The sequence below is a fragment of the Ornithorhynchus anatinus genome, chromosome 14 (genome assembly GCF_004115215.2).
Source record: "Ornithorhynchus anatinus isolate Pmale09 chromosome 14, mOrnAna1.pri.v4, whole genome shotgun sequence".
Lineage (NCBI taxonomy): Eukaryota > Metazoa > Chordata > Mammalia > Monotremata > Ornithorhynchidae > Ornithorhynchus > Ornithorhynchus anatinus.
Genome location: NC_041741.1, coordinates 18,219,480 through 18,240,029, shown reverse-complemented (window position 1 = coordinate 18,240,029; position 20,550 = coordinate 18,219,480). Strand labels below are relative to the sequence as shown.

Here is a 20,550-nt window from a genome sequence, read left to right as displayed (position 1 = left end):
AAGGTCACACAGCAGGCAAGTGGCAAAGCTGGGATTAGAACTCAGATCCTCTGACTCCCGGGCCCTTTCCACTAAGCTACACTGCTTCTCTGCGTGAATGCCAACTACTCCCCGGCTCTCTCTTCATTCCTGCCAAACAAACCTGGCTCTCGATCCTCCCATCCCCATTCCTGTGCTCCCACTGCTCTTCTGCCCTGGAAATCCCTCGCCAACTTAATTTGATAGAGCCACTCTCCCCACGTGAACCATCCTCCTAAAACCCCACTTTCTCTCATTTATACCCACCTCATACCCTCCCTGGACTGAAAGCTCCCTTTGGGCAGACAGGGTGTCTACCAATTCTTTCATTCATTCAATAGTATTTATTGAGCGCTTACTATGTGCAGAGCACTGTACTAAGCGCTTGGAATGTACAAATCGGTAACAGATAGAGGCAGTCCCTGCCCTTTGACGGGCTTACGGTCTAATCGGGGGAGACGGGCAGACAAGAACAGTGGCAATAAATAGAGTCGAGGGGATGAACATCTCATTGAAACAATAACAAATAAACAGAATCAAGATGATGTACATTTCATTAACAAAATAAATAGGGTAATGAAAATATATACAGTTGAGCGGACGAGTACGGTGCTGAGGGGATGGGAAGGGAGAGGGGGAGGAGCAGAGGGAAATGGGGGGAAAAGAGGGTTTAGCTGCAGAGAGGTGAAGGGGGACGGTAGAGGGAGTAGAGGGAGAAGGGGAGCTCAGTCTGGGAAGGCCTCTTGGAGGAGGTGAGCTGTAAGTAAGGTTTTGAAGAGGGGAAGAGAATGAGTTTGGCGGAGGTGAGGAGGGAGGGCGTTCCGGGACCGCGGGAGGACGTGGCCCGGGGGTCGACGGCGGGATAGGTGAGAACGGGGGACGGTGAGGAGGTGGGCGACAGAGGAGCTATCCCCTCCCAAGCACATGGTACAGTGCTCTGCACACAGTAAGCGCTCGGTAAATACCAGTGGTTGATTAATTGACGTCAACTAACCCAACACCTCTAGTGTTTACGTACCTATTAATTCCCATCTTCAGCACCTGCATAGATATGCTCTTTCAACTTATTTGGTGACTTATTCTGATGGATCACTCTATTTGTAAATATTTAGAGTGCCTTAGAGTATAAATAAGCTCCTGGTTGGAAAAGAATAGGTCTCTTCTGCCTGGTGTATCTTCCCAAGTCCTTAGTACGGTTCAGCATATCTAGTGGGTGGCCAATAAATACCAGCGTGGTTTAGTGGAGAGAGCACGGGCTTGGGAGTCAGAGGTCATGGGTTCTAATCCCGGCTCCGCCACTTGTCAGCTGTGTGACCTTGGGTAAGTCACTTCACTTCTCCGGGCCTCCACCACCTCATCTGTAAAATAAGGATTGAGACTGTGAGTCCCACGTGGAACCGGGACCGTCTCCAGCCCAATTTGCTGGTATTCACCCCAGCGCTCAGTGCAGCTCCTGGCACGTAGTAAGCACTTAACAGATACCGTAATTATTATTATTAAGTCATGAAGGGCAGTGAGAGGGCAATGTTTGGGAGCATGTGTTTAATCAGAAGCCTCTTTAAAGAAAGTTTCACTGTAAAATGTGACAACTTTGAATTAACGGATTACTGAACTTCCTAAGAGTTCAGAGCCCTTTACAACACGATCTCATTAGCCCTGAAGTGTCATCTGAGGGAGATGGCCAGGTCTCTCGCTGTCAATCCGGGAAGACCTCTCTCTGGGGAGATCTGGGAGGAGGAGAAGTCTGCCTCTCTCGCCTGTCGTCGTCACACACTTCCCCGCTGGCGCTGTAAGAACCAACATTCAGCGGAGGCCAACCTATACTATCGCCTTCCTAACCCTAGCTCTGCCTACCACGTAGGTTACTGGTTACTTATCAGAAATTACCGCGAACCTCCTCGGTATAAGTGACCAATGGAATCCATCTTGGCATCTTTCGGGGTCCTTAAAAAATCGCGGGAAGATCTGGTTCGGTTAAACTTCTGGGAGAAGCAGCAGAGGCCTCTGGGGGAGAATGTGGCAAACAGAATTAGAAGAGACTCACTGACCCTCCTGATCTACCTCCTTGGGCCTGCTGCTCCTGCCTGTCTTTCCTCCTTCAGTAGATCCTATGGCTAATCCCTGATATTTAGCTAAATTTGGTCAGAAATATGCTTTTAGCTCCTTTCGCTAGACCCGGAGATGCAACCCAAGTTTCTGATTCCAGCAGGAGGACATCCATGTTTATCAACTTCTGTAAGGGTTGACAGTTTTTCTTTGTCCTTCATCAATGGTATTTGTAAAGCGCTTACTATATGTCACACACTGAGGTGGTTATAAAAATCAGAGCGGACACAATCCCTGTCCCATACGGAGCTCACGGTCTCTGGGGGAGGGAGTAAAGGTGTTTAATCCCCATTTTACCACCGAGGAGAGTGGGGCCCAGAGAAGTGAAGTGACTTACCCGAGGCCACAAGGCAGGCAAGCGACAATGATGGGATTGGAACCCGGGTCCCCTGACTCCTGGTCCCGCGCTCTTTCCTGGAGACCTCTCTTGCTTTTCTCCGGAACTTCCCTATAAATGCCATTTCTCGGAGGATGGCATGTTAAAACTCACGAATCTTGTCAGGGGCTCTGCCGGGCCTCACGGCCTGAAGAAATCCAATACCAACTGTGTGTCTCAGTGATTCAAATCAAACTGTACTTAACATCAACCCCCCTCCGCCCCGCCCAGATGAAGCTTAACTTTCAGAGGTATCAAGCTGATGATCCTTTGATCCTCATTCATTTTTAGTGAGTTCTAGCCAGTTTCACCATCCCAAGGGTATACCTTCTAATTCTATCAGATGCCAATTCTGAAAATGTAGAACATATTAAATAAAAACTCCATTAATGCAGCATTAAGGTCACGCCGAAGTCAGAACTTTAGAAATCCTCTCATTATTTGGCTCTTAGGCACAGCTCGTGGCAGACGTCTGTTGCGGTGACCAATGCGTCTACGACTCCGAAATGGATTTTCCCCTTGTCATTTTCCTGTATCGCCAACCGCGGCTCATGGTCCACAACGGGTGAGAGAGAGGAATCTGGAGCAGCGGTTATTCTGGAAGAGCTATGACTGACTGGTTCTAATGAGGAATTCTTAGGACTCCCCCCTTAAGGCTGTCAGAAACGGAAAGGCACCGGATCAAAAATGAAAGCACTGCTCTGCCCCTGGAGGGAAAGGGTTTCTTTTTCAGAAGTGCAAACATGGCAGTGGCTGAATCACAAAGGGAGTGCTATCGTGAAGGGCTAAATGCGGTCTTAGCAGCGCGTCGAAAGAACATTAAGCCAATATTACCCGACCTCTTGGGAACTATCTGCTGGTGAAGGCAAAAAGAGAGGTTGAGGCTTGGCCCTCTGCTCTCTTTGATCGTTTCCCATCGTACCTCAAACAGGAAGCTGCATCCCAAATGGACAGCTACCTGCCCCATCATGGCTTCCATCATGCCAGTATCTTCCCGAGTGCCCTCTAATGCCTTCTGAGCTATCAGTATTTTCTCAAAACATATTCTTCAAACTATTGGCTCTCCTCTAAGGGAAGCCCTCCGGCTCCTCCCCGCCCCAACCTTTCCAAAACCGCCTCCGGAATTGAATTTCCGGATCAGTGCTTTGATTTCGGCAGAACCAGCACATTCTGTTTAACCTCTGACTCTTCCCCTTTGATTGGTTCCGCTTCGAACCCTGGGGAGGAGAGGAGAAGAGGAAGAAGCACACCCATATGACTATTTTCATATGCCATTCTTACCCAGGGAGGGGAAAGGGAATTTTTATTTCCAGGCCACCTAATGGGCAGATAAAGGCGAGAGAAATGCCTTACCACAGAGGGATATGTCTTCAAAGGCAGAAAAGAGCTTAGCATCCAAGCAACCACCCCTAGACCCGCTCCTGCAGTGGATTGAAGTGGGACAGCTGGTGTGCAAAGCCTCCTAGGTACATTAGGATTCTCTTCCATCAATCTCTTGCCTTGGGCAGAATGAATCTGTTTTTTTTTTTCCTACACTGGATACTTCTTGAAGCTACACCCCTGAAGTCTTGGTGGTCATGATAGAGTATTCTTCTTAGGCCAGGCGGCCACAGAGGCGCCTTTCAGGAATCATTCAGGACCTCTCTTTCCTTTGTGTGGGGTGAATATTCCGATGGCCAGTTTAAAGGTCAAGTCTTTGTTCCCACCAGCAATGAGGTGGCACGGTCAGGAGGACTCTTTTCAGGGAAAACAATAAGAGAAGTGTGTCCTTAATTAATTATGACCATTGTGAAGCGCTTACTATGTGCCAAGCACTGTTCTAAGGACAGGTAGATACAAGTTAATCAGGTTGGACACAGTTCTTGTCCCACCTGCGGCTCACAGTCTTAATCCCCATTTTGCATTTGAGGTAAGTGAGGTCCAAAGAAGTTAAATGACTTGCCCAAGGTCACACAGCAGACACGTGGCAGAGCTGGGATTAGATCCCAGGTCCTTCTGACTCCCAGGCCCAGGCTCTACCCACTAAGTTACTTTTAACTCTACTAGATTCATTTTTCTTTGTGAGAATCGGGACATAATGAATTAATGTTATTTTTAATCAATCAGTGGTTTTATTGAATGCTGTGTGCAGAGCACTGTACTAAGCGCTTGGGAGAGTACGAAATTCAGTGGATACTTTCCCTGCCCACGAGGATGTTATAGTCGAGAAAAAATCTCCTCCACCGAGCCCACATTCGTAGTATTTTGAGGTGCTCAAGGCACAACCCATAGGGAAGCGGCATGGCTTAGCGGAAGGAGCATGGGCTTGGAAGTCAGAGGACATGGGTGCTAATTCCAGCTCCGCCGCTTGTCTGCTGTGTGACCATGGGTGAGCCGCTTAACTTCTCTGGGCCTCAGTTACCTCATCTGTAAAATGAAAACTGTGAGCACCACGTGGGACAACCTGATTACCTTGATTCTGCCGCAGTGCTTAGAACAGTGCTTGACACATAGTAAGTGCTTAACAAATACCATCATTATAATCATTATTATTAGGGAAGTGATTGTTCTTTGGGTTTGCTCCTCATGGTAGAGTTGCCAAGGATGACCCACTTCCTATTGGTCAGTTTGCTGATGAGGAGCTAATTTCCGATGCTCCGATCAACCAGGGTCCTTCCTGGGAGACCTGTAGTCATCACTTGTGGCCAGAACCAGCTTCAGGACTGTGATGCAGGGAAAAGTTTCCCCCTCTTCCCGCCGACCCCAATCATTATATTCTGTTTTATGGACAAGCAGCATGCTGTAATGAGCTCCTGAATCTAGAGCATTGACCCGGAGGGACCACTAGCCCAAATCTGGCCCAAATGGAAGGGCATGGCCTAGTGGATAGAGCACGGACCTGGGAGTAGAAGATCATAGGTCCCTGCCACTTCTCTGCTGTGTGACCTTGGACAAATCGCCTCACTTATCTGTGCCTCAGGTCTTTAATCCGTAAAATGGGGATTAAGACTGTGAGGGACAGGGACTGTGTCCAACCCGATCTTGTATCTACTCCAGGGCTTAGAACAGTGCCTAACAAATACCAAAATTATTATTAATTAATATTATCTTGCTCCAAGGTCTCTGCTTTCCCATCAACATCCCTGTTCACACAGGTGCTCCCTCTGCCCTGGGCTGGGCACTTTTCAGTCATTACCAGCTACTGCACTGCGTCACCGTCCCCATGAGGCTGCTTCCTGAGGCAGTGGCTTCCCTCACCTCTCACTGCAGTGACTTCCCTAAATCCCAACTGAGGCAGGCCCACTCTGAGGCTCCCATACTGCTCTGGCAGGTCAGTGGCCCCAGCTGAAACCTGCTACCCAAAAGCCGAAAAGGGTCCTAAAGCATTCAAACTGAACGTCTACCCACTGTGGACAAAATTGAAGAGCCAGTTGACTTCTTGATTTTACATTTCTGTAGGGTTCTCACTCGAGAGCGCTCAATTTTAACCTTTTCGTTTTTCTTTCTTGAGCACCGAAATCGATCGCAAGCACTACTGGTACGGGGACCTGCTCCAGAATTGTGTTGTCCGGGCCAGATCACCTTCCCTTGTGAGGCTGGAAATTGTCTCTAGTGAAATCTGACATAATAAATCATAACGAGCTTTGACCTGACACTCTAACTCGATCCATTCCCCTCTGTTTGCTACACATCTCATGAAAAATTCTGATGACTATTCCCAGAACGAACTTTCTATCGTGATATTTTATGCCCTTAGATTCAAGTGCCCTCTCCATCAGTATTTGACTCTTTAGGAAAACAATAATTCTTTTTGACTGTAGATGAGTCCCCTCTGCAAAATTGTGTCAAAATAATCTACGAAACGCAATGCTGATCGCTCCGCTATAGAGTCCACGAAGAACGTAGGCACTTATAGTCCAGCATGCCAGTATCGTCCCGATTGCCCTCTTAGGCCTTCTGAGTTATCAGTATTTTCTCTTCAGTATCTTCTTCAGCATATGGGTTCAAAGACCCAATAGTAATTTTTAAAAGTTGAGGGCTTGCTTTGTTTTCACTGGGGATAAAATGTGTCACCTTTCAAAAGAATGGAGAAACAGCGAGGGGCTGGATTTAGGAGATCCAACAGGCCTTCTATATGACTTTGAACTCATCACTTAACTTCTCCGGGTTCCTCATCTGTAAAATAGGGGTAAGATAACTCCTATGTGGGACAGACTATGTCCGATCTATTTAATGATAATTGTGGTGTGGTATTTTTGAAGCACTTAGCATGTTCCGAGGATACTGTTACCGTATATCTACCCCAGACTCTGCACAGGAGGTAGAGAACTCATGAGAGAAGCTGCTGGGTTCATAGCAGAATTGCCCCCGGCTTGCCTTCAACCTGGGCCTGTGCACAAAAACATTCTAGCTTCCCGTTTGGGCGAGGGGTTTTTTTTAATGGTATTTCTTAAGCTCTTACTGTACGTTACGCAATGTTCTAAGCTCTGGGCTAGATACAAGTTAATTAGGTCAGACACAGTCCATTTCCCACATGGCCCAGAGTCTAAGGAGGAGGGAGAACAGGTATTGAATCTCCATTTTACTAAGCACTGGACTCATCAGGTTGGACAAAGACTGGGTAGGAGGGAGAACAGGTACTGAATCCCTATTTTTCAACCGAGGCAACCGAAGCCCCGAGAAGTTAAGTGACTTGTCCAAAGTCACAAAGCAGGTGTTTTGGCAGAGCCGGGATTAGAATCCAGGTCCTCTGACTCCCAGGCTCCTGCTCTTTCCACTAGGCCGTTGTAGAACCGTCTCTCTCCTTCCTCTAATTCCTCGGTATACCCCTTGACGATCGGTGCGGTGTATAATCAATCGCTAGTCTTACGGACTCTCGGAAGCACTTCGTACCTGGGATCTCCGGATGCCCCCCACCAAAGGATCCCACCGATGTGCCCTCATCTTCCTGGTGAGAAACGGATTTTATTTTCTCGCCTCAGCCAGATTGCGATCCGCTTCCTGGATCTTGTGATTAGTTCAGTTGAGGATCATGATTGCAAGGTCCCTGGATTTTTAGTTAGATGAGAAAAGACCCCTCAACTCTGTATCCAGCCGGCAGGAGTACCACACGCTATGGCCACACCAGATCTCTTGGGAACCAGGCGAAAGTCACAGCAGCCCCTGCTGCTGAAAATGATCTCACAGAGCTGTTGGACAACCACGAGCTGCGAATGGTCCCTGAGAGGAAATGTCCTAAATTTTCTCCTGCTGGACTAATCAATCAATCAAAGGAATTTATTGAGTGCTTACTGTGTGCGGAGCGCTGCACTAAGTGTTTGGGAGCGTACAATACAACAGAGTAAAACAGTTAATGCTCCTCCCAAAGTGCATAGCTTCTACTAAGGCGGAAACTAAGACGACGGGAGAGTGAATTTAAGGTTGTTGTTGAGGGTTGTGGTTGTCTTTCCGATGTAATAATCTTTTCAGTCGATATCAGTAGGCCCGTCCTATCTTTATTTGCCTTTGTTTTAAAATTACTCTTCATTTAAGGCTGGCGCGTTACTTTGGGAGAATGCAATTGCATTTCTGAACTGAGGTAGGTTTCCCTAACCAAGAGGCTGGCCCACTGCCAAACATCCAGCTAAAGCGCTCACCAGCGTATGCAGTACGTCTGTCATTGGCTGCCCTTCGATTCTTGCTTTGGGAATTGACGGATATTGGCAGTCAATCGGTGGTACTTATTGAGTCCTTACTGTACCGAGTACTTGGGAGAGCACAATTCAGTAGAGGAGTAGATACAAGCACTGCCCAGCGGGAGCTTACGCTCTAGAGGGGAGAGAATTACAGAAAGCTGAAATGGCCTAATATATGACTAGGTACATAAGTGTTGTCGGACTGGGGTGGGGTAAATCTCAAGTTCTCAAGGGCTGCAGATCCAAACACATAAGGGGGAGGGTGCAGAGGAGAAATGAGAAGCAGCGTGGCCTAACGGAAAGAGCATGGGCCTGGAAGTCAGAGGTCCTGGCTTCTAATCTCAGCTCTACCACTTGTCTGTTGGGTGACCTTGGGCGAGTCACGTAACTTCTCTGTGCCTCAGTTACCTCATCTGTAAAATGAGGATTAGGACTGTGAGCCCTATGTGGGACAGGGACTGTGTCCAACCTGACTAGCTTGTATCTACCCAAGCGCTTAGTACAGTATAGTAAGTGCTTAGGAAATACCATAAAAAAATCCCACTGGAATTTATTCCAGTTCTGCCAGGTTCTGGTGCTTATAAAGGGTCTGTGTGCCGGCTATACTCGAGGAGCAACCATTGAAATGTCTGGAGATCCAGCAGAAGTTTTATTAATCAGTCGTATTTATTGAGCACCCACCGTGTACAGAGTGGGAGAATACACTATAACAGAGTTGCAGTCTTGCAGTCTTTCCATTGCCAAGGGACAATCTTTATGGGATGATTCCCTGTGCCTGAATCATGAAATAAAGCTTTTTAAGGGATTGATTTTTTTTCTTTCCTTTTTCCCTACAGGGTCCTTTTCAGGAGACAATGACCGCTTCTTGCCCATCCATCAGAGGAAGAGTGGGAAACCTATATTTATCCATCGCCACGTGCAAGGTATTGAGAAAAGCTTGGACACTAACCACCAGAAGACTTATAAACACAATGTCCGCTCCCTCTTTCATTCAAAAGTAAGCAATCTCCAGCCGGGGATAATAGAGAAATCCACATTCCCTAGATCCGCGTACGATCCGTCTCTCAACTTGTTAGCTATGACCGGTCAAGATCTAGAAGTGGAGAATCTTCCCGTCCCAGCAGTTAATTTGATTGTTGTGGTAAGTGCAGTTTTCAGTCTTCGTTATTCCACTCTTTGGGAAGGGGGTTTATATCACTGAAAATACAGTAGTCCACTCTCATAGCAGTTCTCAATAGGTAATCAACACGTGTCTTTTAAGTGGAAATTTAACGGCTTATCCTAATAGATAGAAGATTGGAGAAGGAGATGGTAGCTCTTCGTGTCCCCCTACTTGGTTGTATCGTGTTCTCCCCAGTGCTTAGAACAGCCCTCTGCACCCAGTCGTTGCTGTCAAATGCCTTTGAGGTGCTTCCGACCCATGGTGACTCCACTGACGTATCTTCTCCAGTGTCGTCCTGGGGTCCACAGAGATTTCTTGGTAAAAAATATGAGAATGATTTACCATCACCTTCTCGCAGTACTCAATAAATAGCACTGATCGACAGACATGTAACTCTCGGTACTAGGTGATGAAATGCAGCATTTTCTTTTGCTTTTTTGTGAAATTAAAATAAAGTATGGTATTTAAGTACTTACTATGTGCCAGGCACTGTACGAAGCACCAGTATTTGTGAGCAATAACAATGATAATCCTAACTGTGGTGTATTTTAAAGCACTTACTCTGTGCCAGGCACTGTTCTGAGCACTGGGGTGGATACGAGTAAATCAGTTTGGACACAGTCCCTGTCCCACACGGTGCTCACAATCTTAATCCCCGCTTTACAGATGAGGTAACTGAGACTCAGAGAAGTTAAGTGACTCACCCAAGGTCATACCGAAGATAAGTGGCAGAGCCAGGATTAGAACTCAGTTCCTTGACTCCCCGGCCCGTGCTCCATCCGCTAGGCATCTCTTCTTCAAGTGAAGTGCTTACTATGTGTCAGACGCTGTTCTCAGCACTGGGGTAGATGCGAGTTAATTAGGTGACACACTTTCGAAACACCGAAGAATTACTTAATGAATTAAGTTCAGATTTCATTCATTCAGTAGTATTTATTGAGTGCTTACTATGTGCAGAGCACTGTACTAAGCGCTTGGAATGTACAAATCGGTAACAGATTTCCATTCTAATGTATAGTGCTGCCTAATGGAAATAGCTGATAGCTGAGTGTCAAGAGACTTGGGTTCTAATCCCCACTCCGCCACCTAATAATAGTAATGATCACGGTACTAGTTAAGCACTCACTCTGTGCCAAGCACTGCTCTACTTGCCTGCTCTGTGACGTTTGGCAAGTCCTGTCACTTCTCTGTGTCTCAGTTTCTGCATCTGTAAAATGGGGATTAAGCTACCTGTTGTCCCTCCCCCTCAGACTGTGAGCCCTATGTGAGACAGGAACTGCATTTGATCTGACTGTGTCTATGCCAGTGCTTAGTAAAGTTCTTTAAAAGGTGCTCGACAAATACCGCTATTATTATTATTAATAATAATGATAAGTGTTAACTCACATTCATGTCAGTGGAAGTTTGAAATTCTTCAAAGAAACCGTCCAGAGTTCCAGGGTCCACCAAGCAACACTTATTCCTCTCCAAATAAATTGTGTTTTTCTTGCTGCAGTTTTATCTGTCTCTTTGCATCTTCTCTCCTCCCACTCTTCCCTTATTCTATATCCGTGGTCTTCTTTGGACAGAGGGCTAGTCCACAGGGGAAAAATGGGTGATCGCCCCCATAGAACTAGCATTTCGATAGAGGGAAGAGGTGCAAATAAAAAAGATGTCATTCTACAAATAATAGAACCATATATCAGTCTATAAAAGGAGGCTTAACTGACAGAGGAGGAAAGTACCATCACATTCATTTCTGCTATGCCCTAAAACTCTGCCCTTTTCCAAATCCAGAGCCCCTCACCCTAATATACAAAACAGAAATAAAGAGGTAGCTTGTCTTTTCTCAACAGTATACGTTATCTTGGGTCTAGTAGCTTACTCTTAAAAATCTCCCCTGTGGGTCTTCAGTTTTGGCAGAATTATTAAAAGTTCCTCAGGGTTAACTCTTAGAGTTTTAAAATCTATTTGGGAAGCTGGGTAATCTGAATTTATCATTAACTCCATTTCGGTTTTTTAGTGCAAAAATAATGCATACTATGCGTATTTATGAGACTGCAATAATTTATTTTAAGGAACCAATTAGAGGAGCAGTGTTGACTAGTGGAAAGAGGATCTGGGTTCTACTCCCAGCTCCACCACTTGCATGATGTATATGCCCTTGGGCAAGTCACTTCAGTTCTCTGTGGTTCATTTTCCTCATCTGTGAAATGGGAATTCAAATTCCTCCTCTCCCTCTTCTCTAGACTGTGAGCCCCATATGGAACGTGGACTGCATCTGACCCGATTAGCTACCCTAGTGTTTAGTGCAGTGCCTGGCCCATAAAAGCATTTAACGAATACTATAATTATCATTACTATTTAGGCATCCCCAAGATACATATATCTGTAGAGGACAGCAGAGCCAGAATCCAGGACAAAGATGAAATAATGGGTACAGATTAGTAACTACTAACACAGTGTTATTACAATTTTCTTCTTCCATTTGCCAAAAGACTGTATGAGTCAGAGGAATGATATCGCCTTACCCTTTTTGTTAAGAGGCAGTGAGGGAATTTAGGAATTCAAAAACCTCACTGTTATTCATTCATTAATTCAGTCAGTCATTCATATTTATTGACTATGTAACAATAAACAGACACATTCCCTTCCGGCAGTTACTTTAGGTGGCATAAGTCAGGGGAAGCAGGTGGAAAAAAATACTTCCAGCCTAAAAATCAAGCCCCAATAAAGGCGTGTTTCTTTGTAATCTTCCTGATTATAAAATTCTTAAAGGTAAACATGGCCTCTTCTCTTCCTTCCTCCACAATATGTCTAAAATGTAATATTTGCTGCATGTTGGCAGATGGGTAGATGATGGTTTTACAGCCATTCGAGGAAATCTCGTAGGATAATAAGGAAATAAACCATCCACTGGTCCGAGACTTCTTTCCTCCCCCAGTATGTTGAGTTTCATCACATATACGAAGTTTGCCGTAGAGTTTTGAAGCGATTCATAAGGAAGAAAAGCAGTACGACTAATATCTAGAGCCTGGACCTGGGAATCAAAAGGAACTTGATTTCTAATCCTGGCTCTGCCCCGTATCTGCTGTATGATCTTGAGCGAGTCACTTAACCATAGAAGAAGAACCCCGGCTCTGCCACTTGTCAGCTGTGTGACTTTGGGCAAGTCACTTAACTTCTCGGTGCCTCAGTTCCCTCATCTGTAAAATGGGGATGAAGACTGTGAGCCCCATGTGGGACAACCTGATTCCCCTGTGTCTACCCCAGCGCTTAGAACAGTGCTCGGCACATAGTAAGCGCTTAATAAATACCAACATTAAGACGAAACGCTCACACTGCAAGCACCGAGCCAGATTATTCTCCAGACTCAAGTCACAATTTTAGTGGTGAAACCAATCAGAGCTTCACTCTGCAGGCATCTCTGAAACCATTTAGTGCTTTCCAGTCCTAATGGCTTAAGAGTGTTAGAAGGTGAAGTTCCAGAAAAGGGAGCAACTCGGGCTGGGAGGAAGCAATAGCACATTGCATCAGTTGAAATACCCCATCAGATCCAAATAATAATAATGATGGCATTTGTTAAGCGCTTACTATGTGCGAAGCGCTGCTCTAAGTGCTGGGGGGGATACCAGGTAATCAAGTTGTCCCACGAGGGATTCACAGTCTTAATTCCCATTTTACAGATGAGGTAACTGAAGCACAGAGAAGTCCAAAGTCTGAAGTCACACAGCTAAGTGGCGGAGCGGGGATTAGAACCCATGACCTCTGACTCCCCAGCCTGGGCTCTTTCCACTGAGCCACCAAACGGGCTGGGAGACGTCCACATTTTAAGCTCCTTTGAATTGCTCAACTCTGAGCAGGGAGTGGAAACTGCCATCTAGACAATGAGATCGGTGCACTTAGAAATTCCACGGTGAGGGTGTGGGTGGAGAGACGGGGAGGGAAGGAAGAGGGTAGGTAATGAACAACTCTAGGCTGAAGGATGGAGTTAAGCCAGAGGGGTGCTGGGGTTTGTGGGCTATTAGCCTCCGATGGGGAAGAAGAGCCTTCCTCGCGGGGATGACGATTACTGAAATGTCAGCTGGGACAGCTTTAGTGGTTTCTTGTCTGAACGAGCTAAACGGATGTTAAAATAGAACAAATGGGCCTAAAACGGCCTTTAGGAAAAAAATGGGCACTGCTCTATTGTCTTAGAAGTGTAAAGTCGAATACGGAGCCTAAGAACAAAATGAAAAAATGAGTTATGGTTGTCAAGTAGAGCTATTATCAGCAATGACCATGAAATAAATGGCTTGAAGCAATTTGCCTTGAAAGAGGCAGATGGAGTTTCCTGTTCCAATTGAAAAGCTTCTCGCCGGTGTCTTTATCCTCCCAGAATTCAGTACTCTCTTTAGTGATGAGGATGCCAAGCTCGGGTACCTTCTTTATCCCAAGCAAAAATCAAAAGCTGGTTACCACTCGGCAATCTCACGTAGGATGAATATTTTGCAGGTCTTGCTGACGGACAAAAATAGTAATTAATTAATTTGTTCAATCGTGTTTATTGAGCACTGACTGGGTGCAGAGCACTGTGCTAAGCTCTTGGGAGAGTACAGTGCAATAATAAAGAGACACATTCCCTGCCCACAGTGAGCTTACGGTTTAAGTGGGGGAGCAGATACTACTTTCAAGCAATGAATTACGGAGCTGTACCTAAGTGCTGTGAGGCTGGGAGGGTATTTGTTAAGCACTTACTATGTGCGAGGCACTGCTCTAAGCGGTGGGGTAGATGCGAGGTAATCAGGTTGTCCCGGGCTCACAGTCCTAATCCCCATTTTCCAGATGAGGGAACTGAGGCCCAGAGAAGTTACGTGACTTGCCCAAGGTCACACAGCAGGTAAGTAGCGGAGCCGGGATTAGAACCCATGACTTCTGACTCCCAAACCTGTGCTCTTTCCACCAAGCCACGCTCCTTCCCCTAGCAGAGAGGAGATATAATTTCACTAGGGCTTTGAAGAGGAGGAGATTGGTGGTCTGTTAAATATAAAGGGGGAAGGGGTTCCAGGTTAAAGGGAGGACGTGGGCAAGAGGTCAGCGACAAGACAGACGAGGTCTGGGTACAGTGAGTAGGTTGGTGTTAGAAGATCGACGTGTGCAGGCTGGGCTTTAGTAGATCGGTTAGGCAAGATAGGAGGGGGGAAGACGATCGAGTGCTTTAAAGTCAGTGGTAAGGAGTTTCTGTTTGATGCAGAGGTGGGTGGGAAACTCCTGGAGGTTCTTGAGGAGTGGGGAGAGGTGACTGAACTTTTTTTAGAAAAACGATTCAGGCTGTGGGGGTGGAGGAGGTAGAGTGAATACCAAAGTCCCACTCGTACCTCACCTCGCTACTCTCTTACAACGACCCAGCCCGCACGATTCCCTCCTCTAGCGCTAACCTTCTCACTGTACCTCGATTTCGTGTACCTCACTGACGACCCCCAGCCCTCGCCCTGCCTCTGGACCGGAACGCCCTCCCTCTTCATATCCGACAAACAATTACTCTCTCCCCACTTGAAAGTACTTAACAGATATCATCATCAACTGATAGGATGCCCAGATCCATTCATAATCCGAACAAACACCTCTTATGTGGTAACCCCCGTCATGGCCCCTTGACATGATCAGAACTTTATATGTGTAACCAAAGAGGTTTTATTGAGTATCTATTATTTTTTTGTTAGGGAACATTAGGAATGTTAGGGGTATTAGGATGATTAGATTTTTCTTAAAATTATTTCTTAATATTGTGGTATTTTCTTAAACATTTACCATCTGGTAAGCATTGAACTGAACGAAGTTAGAAGATAACCGCGTCGGATTTAGTCACTGTCCCACAGAGGGCTCACAGTGAAAGTAGGAGGGGGAAGAGGTATTTAATCCCCATTTTACAGATGAGGAAACTGATATGCCCAAGGTCACATAAGTGAAAGGACCTGAATTAGAATCCAGGTCCCCCAACTCTGAGGCCCTTGCGCTTTCCACTAGGCCCGAGGGCATAATGCTAGGCAGAAGAAACTGAGTCTGATGTAATTATGGAATGTCTCGCTTTCATTTTGTAAACTGAAAAGGTGCCCCCATCCATCCATAGATTCTACCTTTTTGATTTTTTTTGGAAGTTGAAGCCGTGTTGCCTGGTAGAAAGCATACGGGCCTGTGAATCAGAGGACCTGTAATTCTTACCCTGCCACCTGCCTGCTGTGTGACCTTGGGCAAGTCACAACTTCTCTATGCCTCAGTGTCCTCCTCTTTAAAATAATATTCCATACCTATTCTCCCTCCCACTTGGAGCCCCAAGACGACACAGGGATCGTGTCTGACCTGATTATCTTGCATCTACCCCAGTACTTGATACGTAGCATGACACCCAAAATCCACTACTATTATTATCACGTCTTTTCTATGCTTCTGAGAGCAGTGTGGCTTAGTGGAAACAGCATGGGACTAGGATTCAGAGGACCTGAGTTCTAGTGCTGGCTCATCTGCTGAGTGACCTTGGGCGAGTCACTTAAAGTCTCGGCGCCTCAGTTACCTTATCTGTAAAAGAAGGGATAAGATTCTGAGCTCCATGTGGGACAGGGACTGTGTCCAACCTGATTATCCTGAATCTACCTACAGTGCTTGGCACATAGTAGGTACTTAACAAATACCGTTTTAAACAAGTGTCAAATGTGTAGGATTAAATTATGTGTTCCGAGTTAGGGAAAAAGCCTGTGCCCATTTTACTGGGAGAAATTATTGTATCTACCCCTTTACTTAATTGATGGATTCCAGTTTGGTCAGTTCAGACTATTCATCTGTATTGCATCTCCTTAATTTTCACCAGTCTTTCCATCAGTTACCAGTACTGTATTATAAGAATGCGCATTTTGACTGATGGACTATCAGTAGCCTGAAGGGAAAACCGTGATATTTCAATAAAAATTTAAAATACCACAGATGACTTCTTTTCTGGCATATCTTGATTTATTTTAGGCATGTTCGGTTTTTTTTTCAGTAACTGGAGCTGTGGGCTCATCTACTTAGTACAGTGCTCCGCTCCCAATAAGTACTGAATAAATATCATTGATCGATTGACTGAGGCGGGTTAAGTGACCTGCCCGAGGCCACACTGCTGGCCAATGAAAGATCTGGCATTCGAACTCAGTCCTGTGCTCTTTGAATGAATGAATACCCACGGCTACTCAGCAAATCTAAAAATAATAATGTGTTTGCAACAATCCACCTTGAATAAAGAGGGACTTTAGCAACTTATGGCAAGATGATATAAGAGAGCATCCAATACCTGACTAACATGGGGATGGTTGCTTGTGGGAAACGTGTTTACCCACCCTGTGTACCGTACTCTCCCAAGCGCTTAGTACAGACCTGTGCACATAGTAAACACTCAGAAAACACAGTTGATTGATAATGTTGAATTCAGTGCATTCTGGCAGAGATGAAGATGGGCGTGTCTTAATCATCACAGCACAGTTGCCAGTCAACATAAATCAAAGTGGATGGTGGGACATGTTCAAGGCAACTGTCCTAGGAGAGAGAGCTTTAAATATGCCACTCTAGAGAGAGAGGGATTGTGTGCGTGCAAGCCTAGAGGGCTAAATATTCCAGAATGATGATTCCTTGGGGCCCCGGAGCCTCTAGAGGGATGGAATCAGGACTCAAAAACTTCTCCAGACTTTACAGATGTTCTATCTCGGAGTCGATTAGCTCAGAAATATTGGGGTTTGAGTTGCTGCACGGAAAATACTCCCAGATATGCCTAATAGAGATTGCACTGAGAGAAGACGTTCTCTTCGGATTCATTAAAGTCAGAGAGCCGAAAAGGACGCCGGTTCGAAAGTGAATAAGAACATTAAAATTTAATTGGCTATTTTAGGAACCCGCTTGATAAATTAAAAAAGATTGCCAGCTTAGTTGGAAATCGGCTTCCTGGGAAAGAGGTCTTCAAAGTGGATATAGTCTTCATCGTATAGCCTCGGCATTAGTCTTTCAGGAATTAAATGGCATGCTAGAGGATGAAAGGAGAATAATAAATGTACCATTACATAAAAGTAGGCCACCCATAAATCATTCATGACTTCCCTACTCATCAGTACTTGGCTCTTTGATTTTTAATTGAAAGGTGGTCTAGATATTAGAAAAAGGAAATTGGTAGATCTGATAACAGGCAACTTTCATTAGGGCATTAATTAATATCAGGAGGGTAAGGAGCCTTGAATACAAAAAAATGTTTTCAAAGTTGTGTTTCATCATGGGGACTTAATTTTGCTCATCTTGTCAATGAGCCCAATAAAAATATGCATAATTGTCAACTATTTATGCAGCATGACTCAGTTGTATAACAGCAAGAGGAACTGGGTTAAATGCCCACTGAGGAAATCAGTCACGGTTGGCAAGGAGACCTTGCCGTGTTGAATCCTCGCCATGAACCTCCTCTGCCCACTCAGTCGACGGGCTCCCCACCTAATATGCTGCTCGCTAATTTCTGAAATTCGTTCGATTTTATGAATTGGCAAATTAGAGAAATGATCGGGATAACTTGGGTACGATCAGGCCTTCGCGTTGAAACTACTTAGATGATGATGCAAGGCCCTACTTTGTTTCGGTCTTGGAAACGTGGCCCTCCTGCAGTCACGGCCCTTCTCCGCGCCTACGTCCTCCATCTCTTTCCTTCTCTTTCGTGGTTCTCTGGACAATCAATGAATCAATTAAGCCATGGTATTGATGGAGTGCTTACTGTGTGCAGAGTGAGCTTTTTAAAGCGCTTTTGTGCTGTTGAATTGGTAGACACGTTCCCTGTCCTCAAGGAGTTTACAGTCTAACGGGAAACTGCCATGCTCTCACCAATCAATAAATATTTACTGAGCGTGTATTCTATGCCCAGGGCTGTATTTAGTGCTTGGGAGATTGTAGTAGAGTGAGTCAATACGATTCCTGACCTCAAAGAGTTTAGAGTCCGGTGGGACAATTGCCATGTTCCCACCAATCAATAAGTGACATTTATTGATCACCTGCTCTGTGCCGAGCACTGTGCTGAGTACTTGAGAGAGTACGATAGAGGTGGAAGACGCGATTCCTGCCGTCGAGGACCTCGCAGAGAAAAGCGGTTCCGTATTTTCCGATCAGATGGCGCTCAAATTTCATGAACGAGAAGTACCTTGGCCTGGTGGGAAGAGACAGGTCTGGGAATCAGAGGGTCTTAGTTCTAATCCCAACTCCTCCGCTTGCCTGTCGTGTGACCCTGGGGAGTCCCTTAACTACCATATGACTCAGTTTCCTCATTTAGAAAATTGGATTTAAATACCTGTTCTCTCTCCCTCTACGACAGCGAGCCTCGTGTGTGTCAGGGACTGCGTCTGTACCGATTGTATCATATATGCCTCAGTGCTTAGTACACAGTAAACACATTATTATTATTATTATTATTAATTAATAATTATACTGAAGTCTAAGCGCACAGGGGCATTTGTCAACTGGACAAACCCCCTCCCCCAAGCTATCCAGCTGTTTTGCTTCAAATCCCTACTTAGAATAGTTTGAAAACATCACTCTCACTCACATCTAAACTTGGCAGACAGCGTGACTGTGTCCAATTCAAAATCTCTCTCTTGAAACACTAAACTAAGGAATAAGCAGCTTATTCAAGGCCACCTGCTTCTTCATATCTAAAACACTCCGTCTCGGAAGCACCGTTCCCAGGAAAAAAAAAGATTTATTGTTTTGAACATTCCTTCAGCAGTCAAGTGGCTCCATTTGGGATACAAATATTGCCACGTTGGCCGAAACAAATCCTGAACAGAGGAGTGATCCCCACTGAACTGGTGTGAGTTACAACCTAGAGTGGTTCTGATCTCTCAAACCGTGAGCCCCAAGAGGGATCAGGACCGTGACCAATCGGATTATTTTGTAACGAACTCAGTGCTTAGCACATTGTAGCTCTTAATAAATGTCATCATCTAAGCACATCAGTAGGAACGCCATCATTTAATCCTTCAAGCAAGCGATCAATCCATCAACCAAGGGTATTCACTGAATTCTTACTGTGTCTGTGTCCCCTGTTATCTTGGATCTACCACAGCGCTTGGCACAAAGTAAGCACTTAGTACCGCTTTTTAAAAAAGGTGTTTTCCAAGGTGTCCCAATGCATGCCCCCCCTCTCCCAACACACTCCGCTTCTAGACTGTGAGGCCGTTGTTGGGTAGGAATTGTCTCTATTTGTTGCTAAATTATACTCTCCAAGAGCTTAGTAATAATAGTAATAATGCTGGCATTTGTTAAGCGCTTACTATGTGCAGAGCACTGTTCTAAGCACAGGGGAGATACAAGGTAATCAGGTTGTCCCACGTGAGGCTCACAGTCTTTATCCCCATTTTACAGATGAGATAACTGAGGCGCCGAGCAGTCAAGCGACTTGCCCAAAGTCACACAGCTGACAGGTGGCGGAGCCGGGATTAGAACCCATGATCTCTGACTCCTAAACCCGGGCTCTCTCCACTGAGCCACGCTGTAGTACAGTTCTCTGCACACAGTAAGCGCTCAATAAATATAATTGAATGAATGAATGTATTAATTAGTTAATTAATTATTCCTTGACGTTGTGGGCTCAAAAGGATCTAGCCTTTCGGCACTGTTACACTTGTTATCAAAATGTCCCGCGACTCTACCATTCCTCTTCTCAAATTATGTCTTCTGAGGGGTCCCCTATTTTAACTTCGGGGCACAAAACTCACATTCCTCCTGTTTCTCTCCCCTCTTCACCATTATGGCACATTGTTCGTTTTTGCTTCATTATAGTAGTCATAGTATCTATTAAGCGCTTACCACATGCAAGGCACTGTCCTTAGTGGAAAGAGCACGGGCTTGGGAGTCAGAGGTCGTGGGTTCTAATCCCGACTCCGCCACTTGTCTGCCGTGTGACCTTGGGCAAGTCGCTTAACTTGTCTGGGCCTCAGTTACCTCATCTGTAAAAATGCGGATTAAAAAATGTGAGCCCCACGTGGGACAATCTGATTCCCCTGTGTCTACCCCAGGGCTTAGAACAGTGCTCTGCACATAGTAACTGCTTAACAAATACCATAATTATTATTATTACTAAGCTCTGGGAGAGAATCCACAGTTGAGAATTAGCCACGGTGCCTGGAAAGGGTTTCATCTGTCCACTCTGTTTAAGATTTGTCTTTTACAATTCTCCATGGAGTTGTCACCTTTGCTCTCTCCACGTTCTTGTAACGTTTCGG

General features: G+C 45.5%; 1 protein-coding gene across 2 annotated transcripts in view; it reads left to right on the top strand.

Annotated features, from left to right (window-relative positions):
* The window catches only part of PTPRR (protein tyrosine phosphatase receptor type R), a 193,879-nt gene that overhangs the window by 8,059 nt on the left and 165,270 nt on the right, over positions 1-20,550 (top strand). For both annotated transcript variants that reach the window (XM_007666312.3, XM_007666311.3), the window contains exon 2: positions 8,991-9,295. In XM_007666312.3, the coding sequence (XP_007664502.1) occupies positions 8,991-9,295 (305 nt within the window). The remainder of the gene's footprint in view (positions 1-8,990; positions 9,296-20,550) is intronic.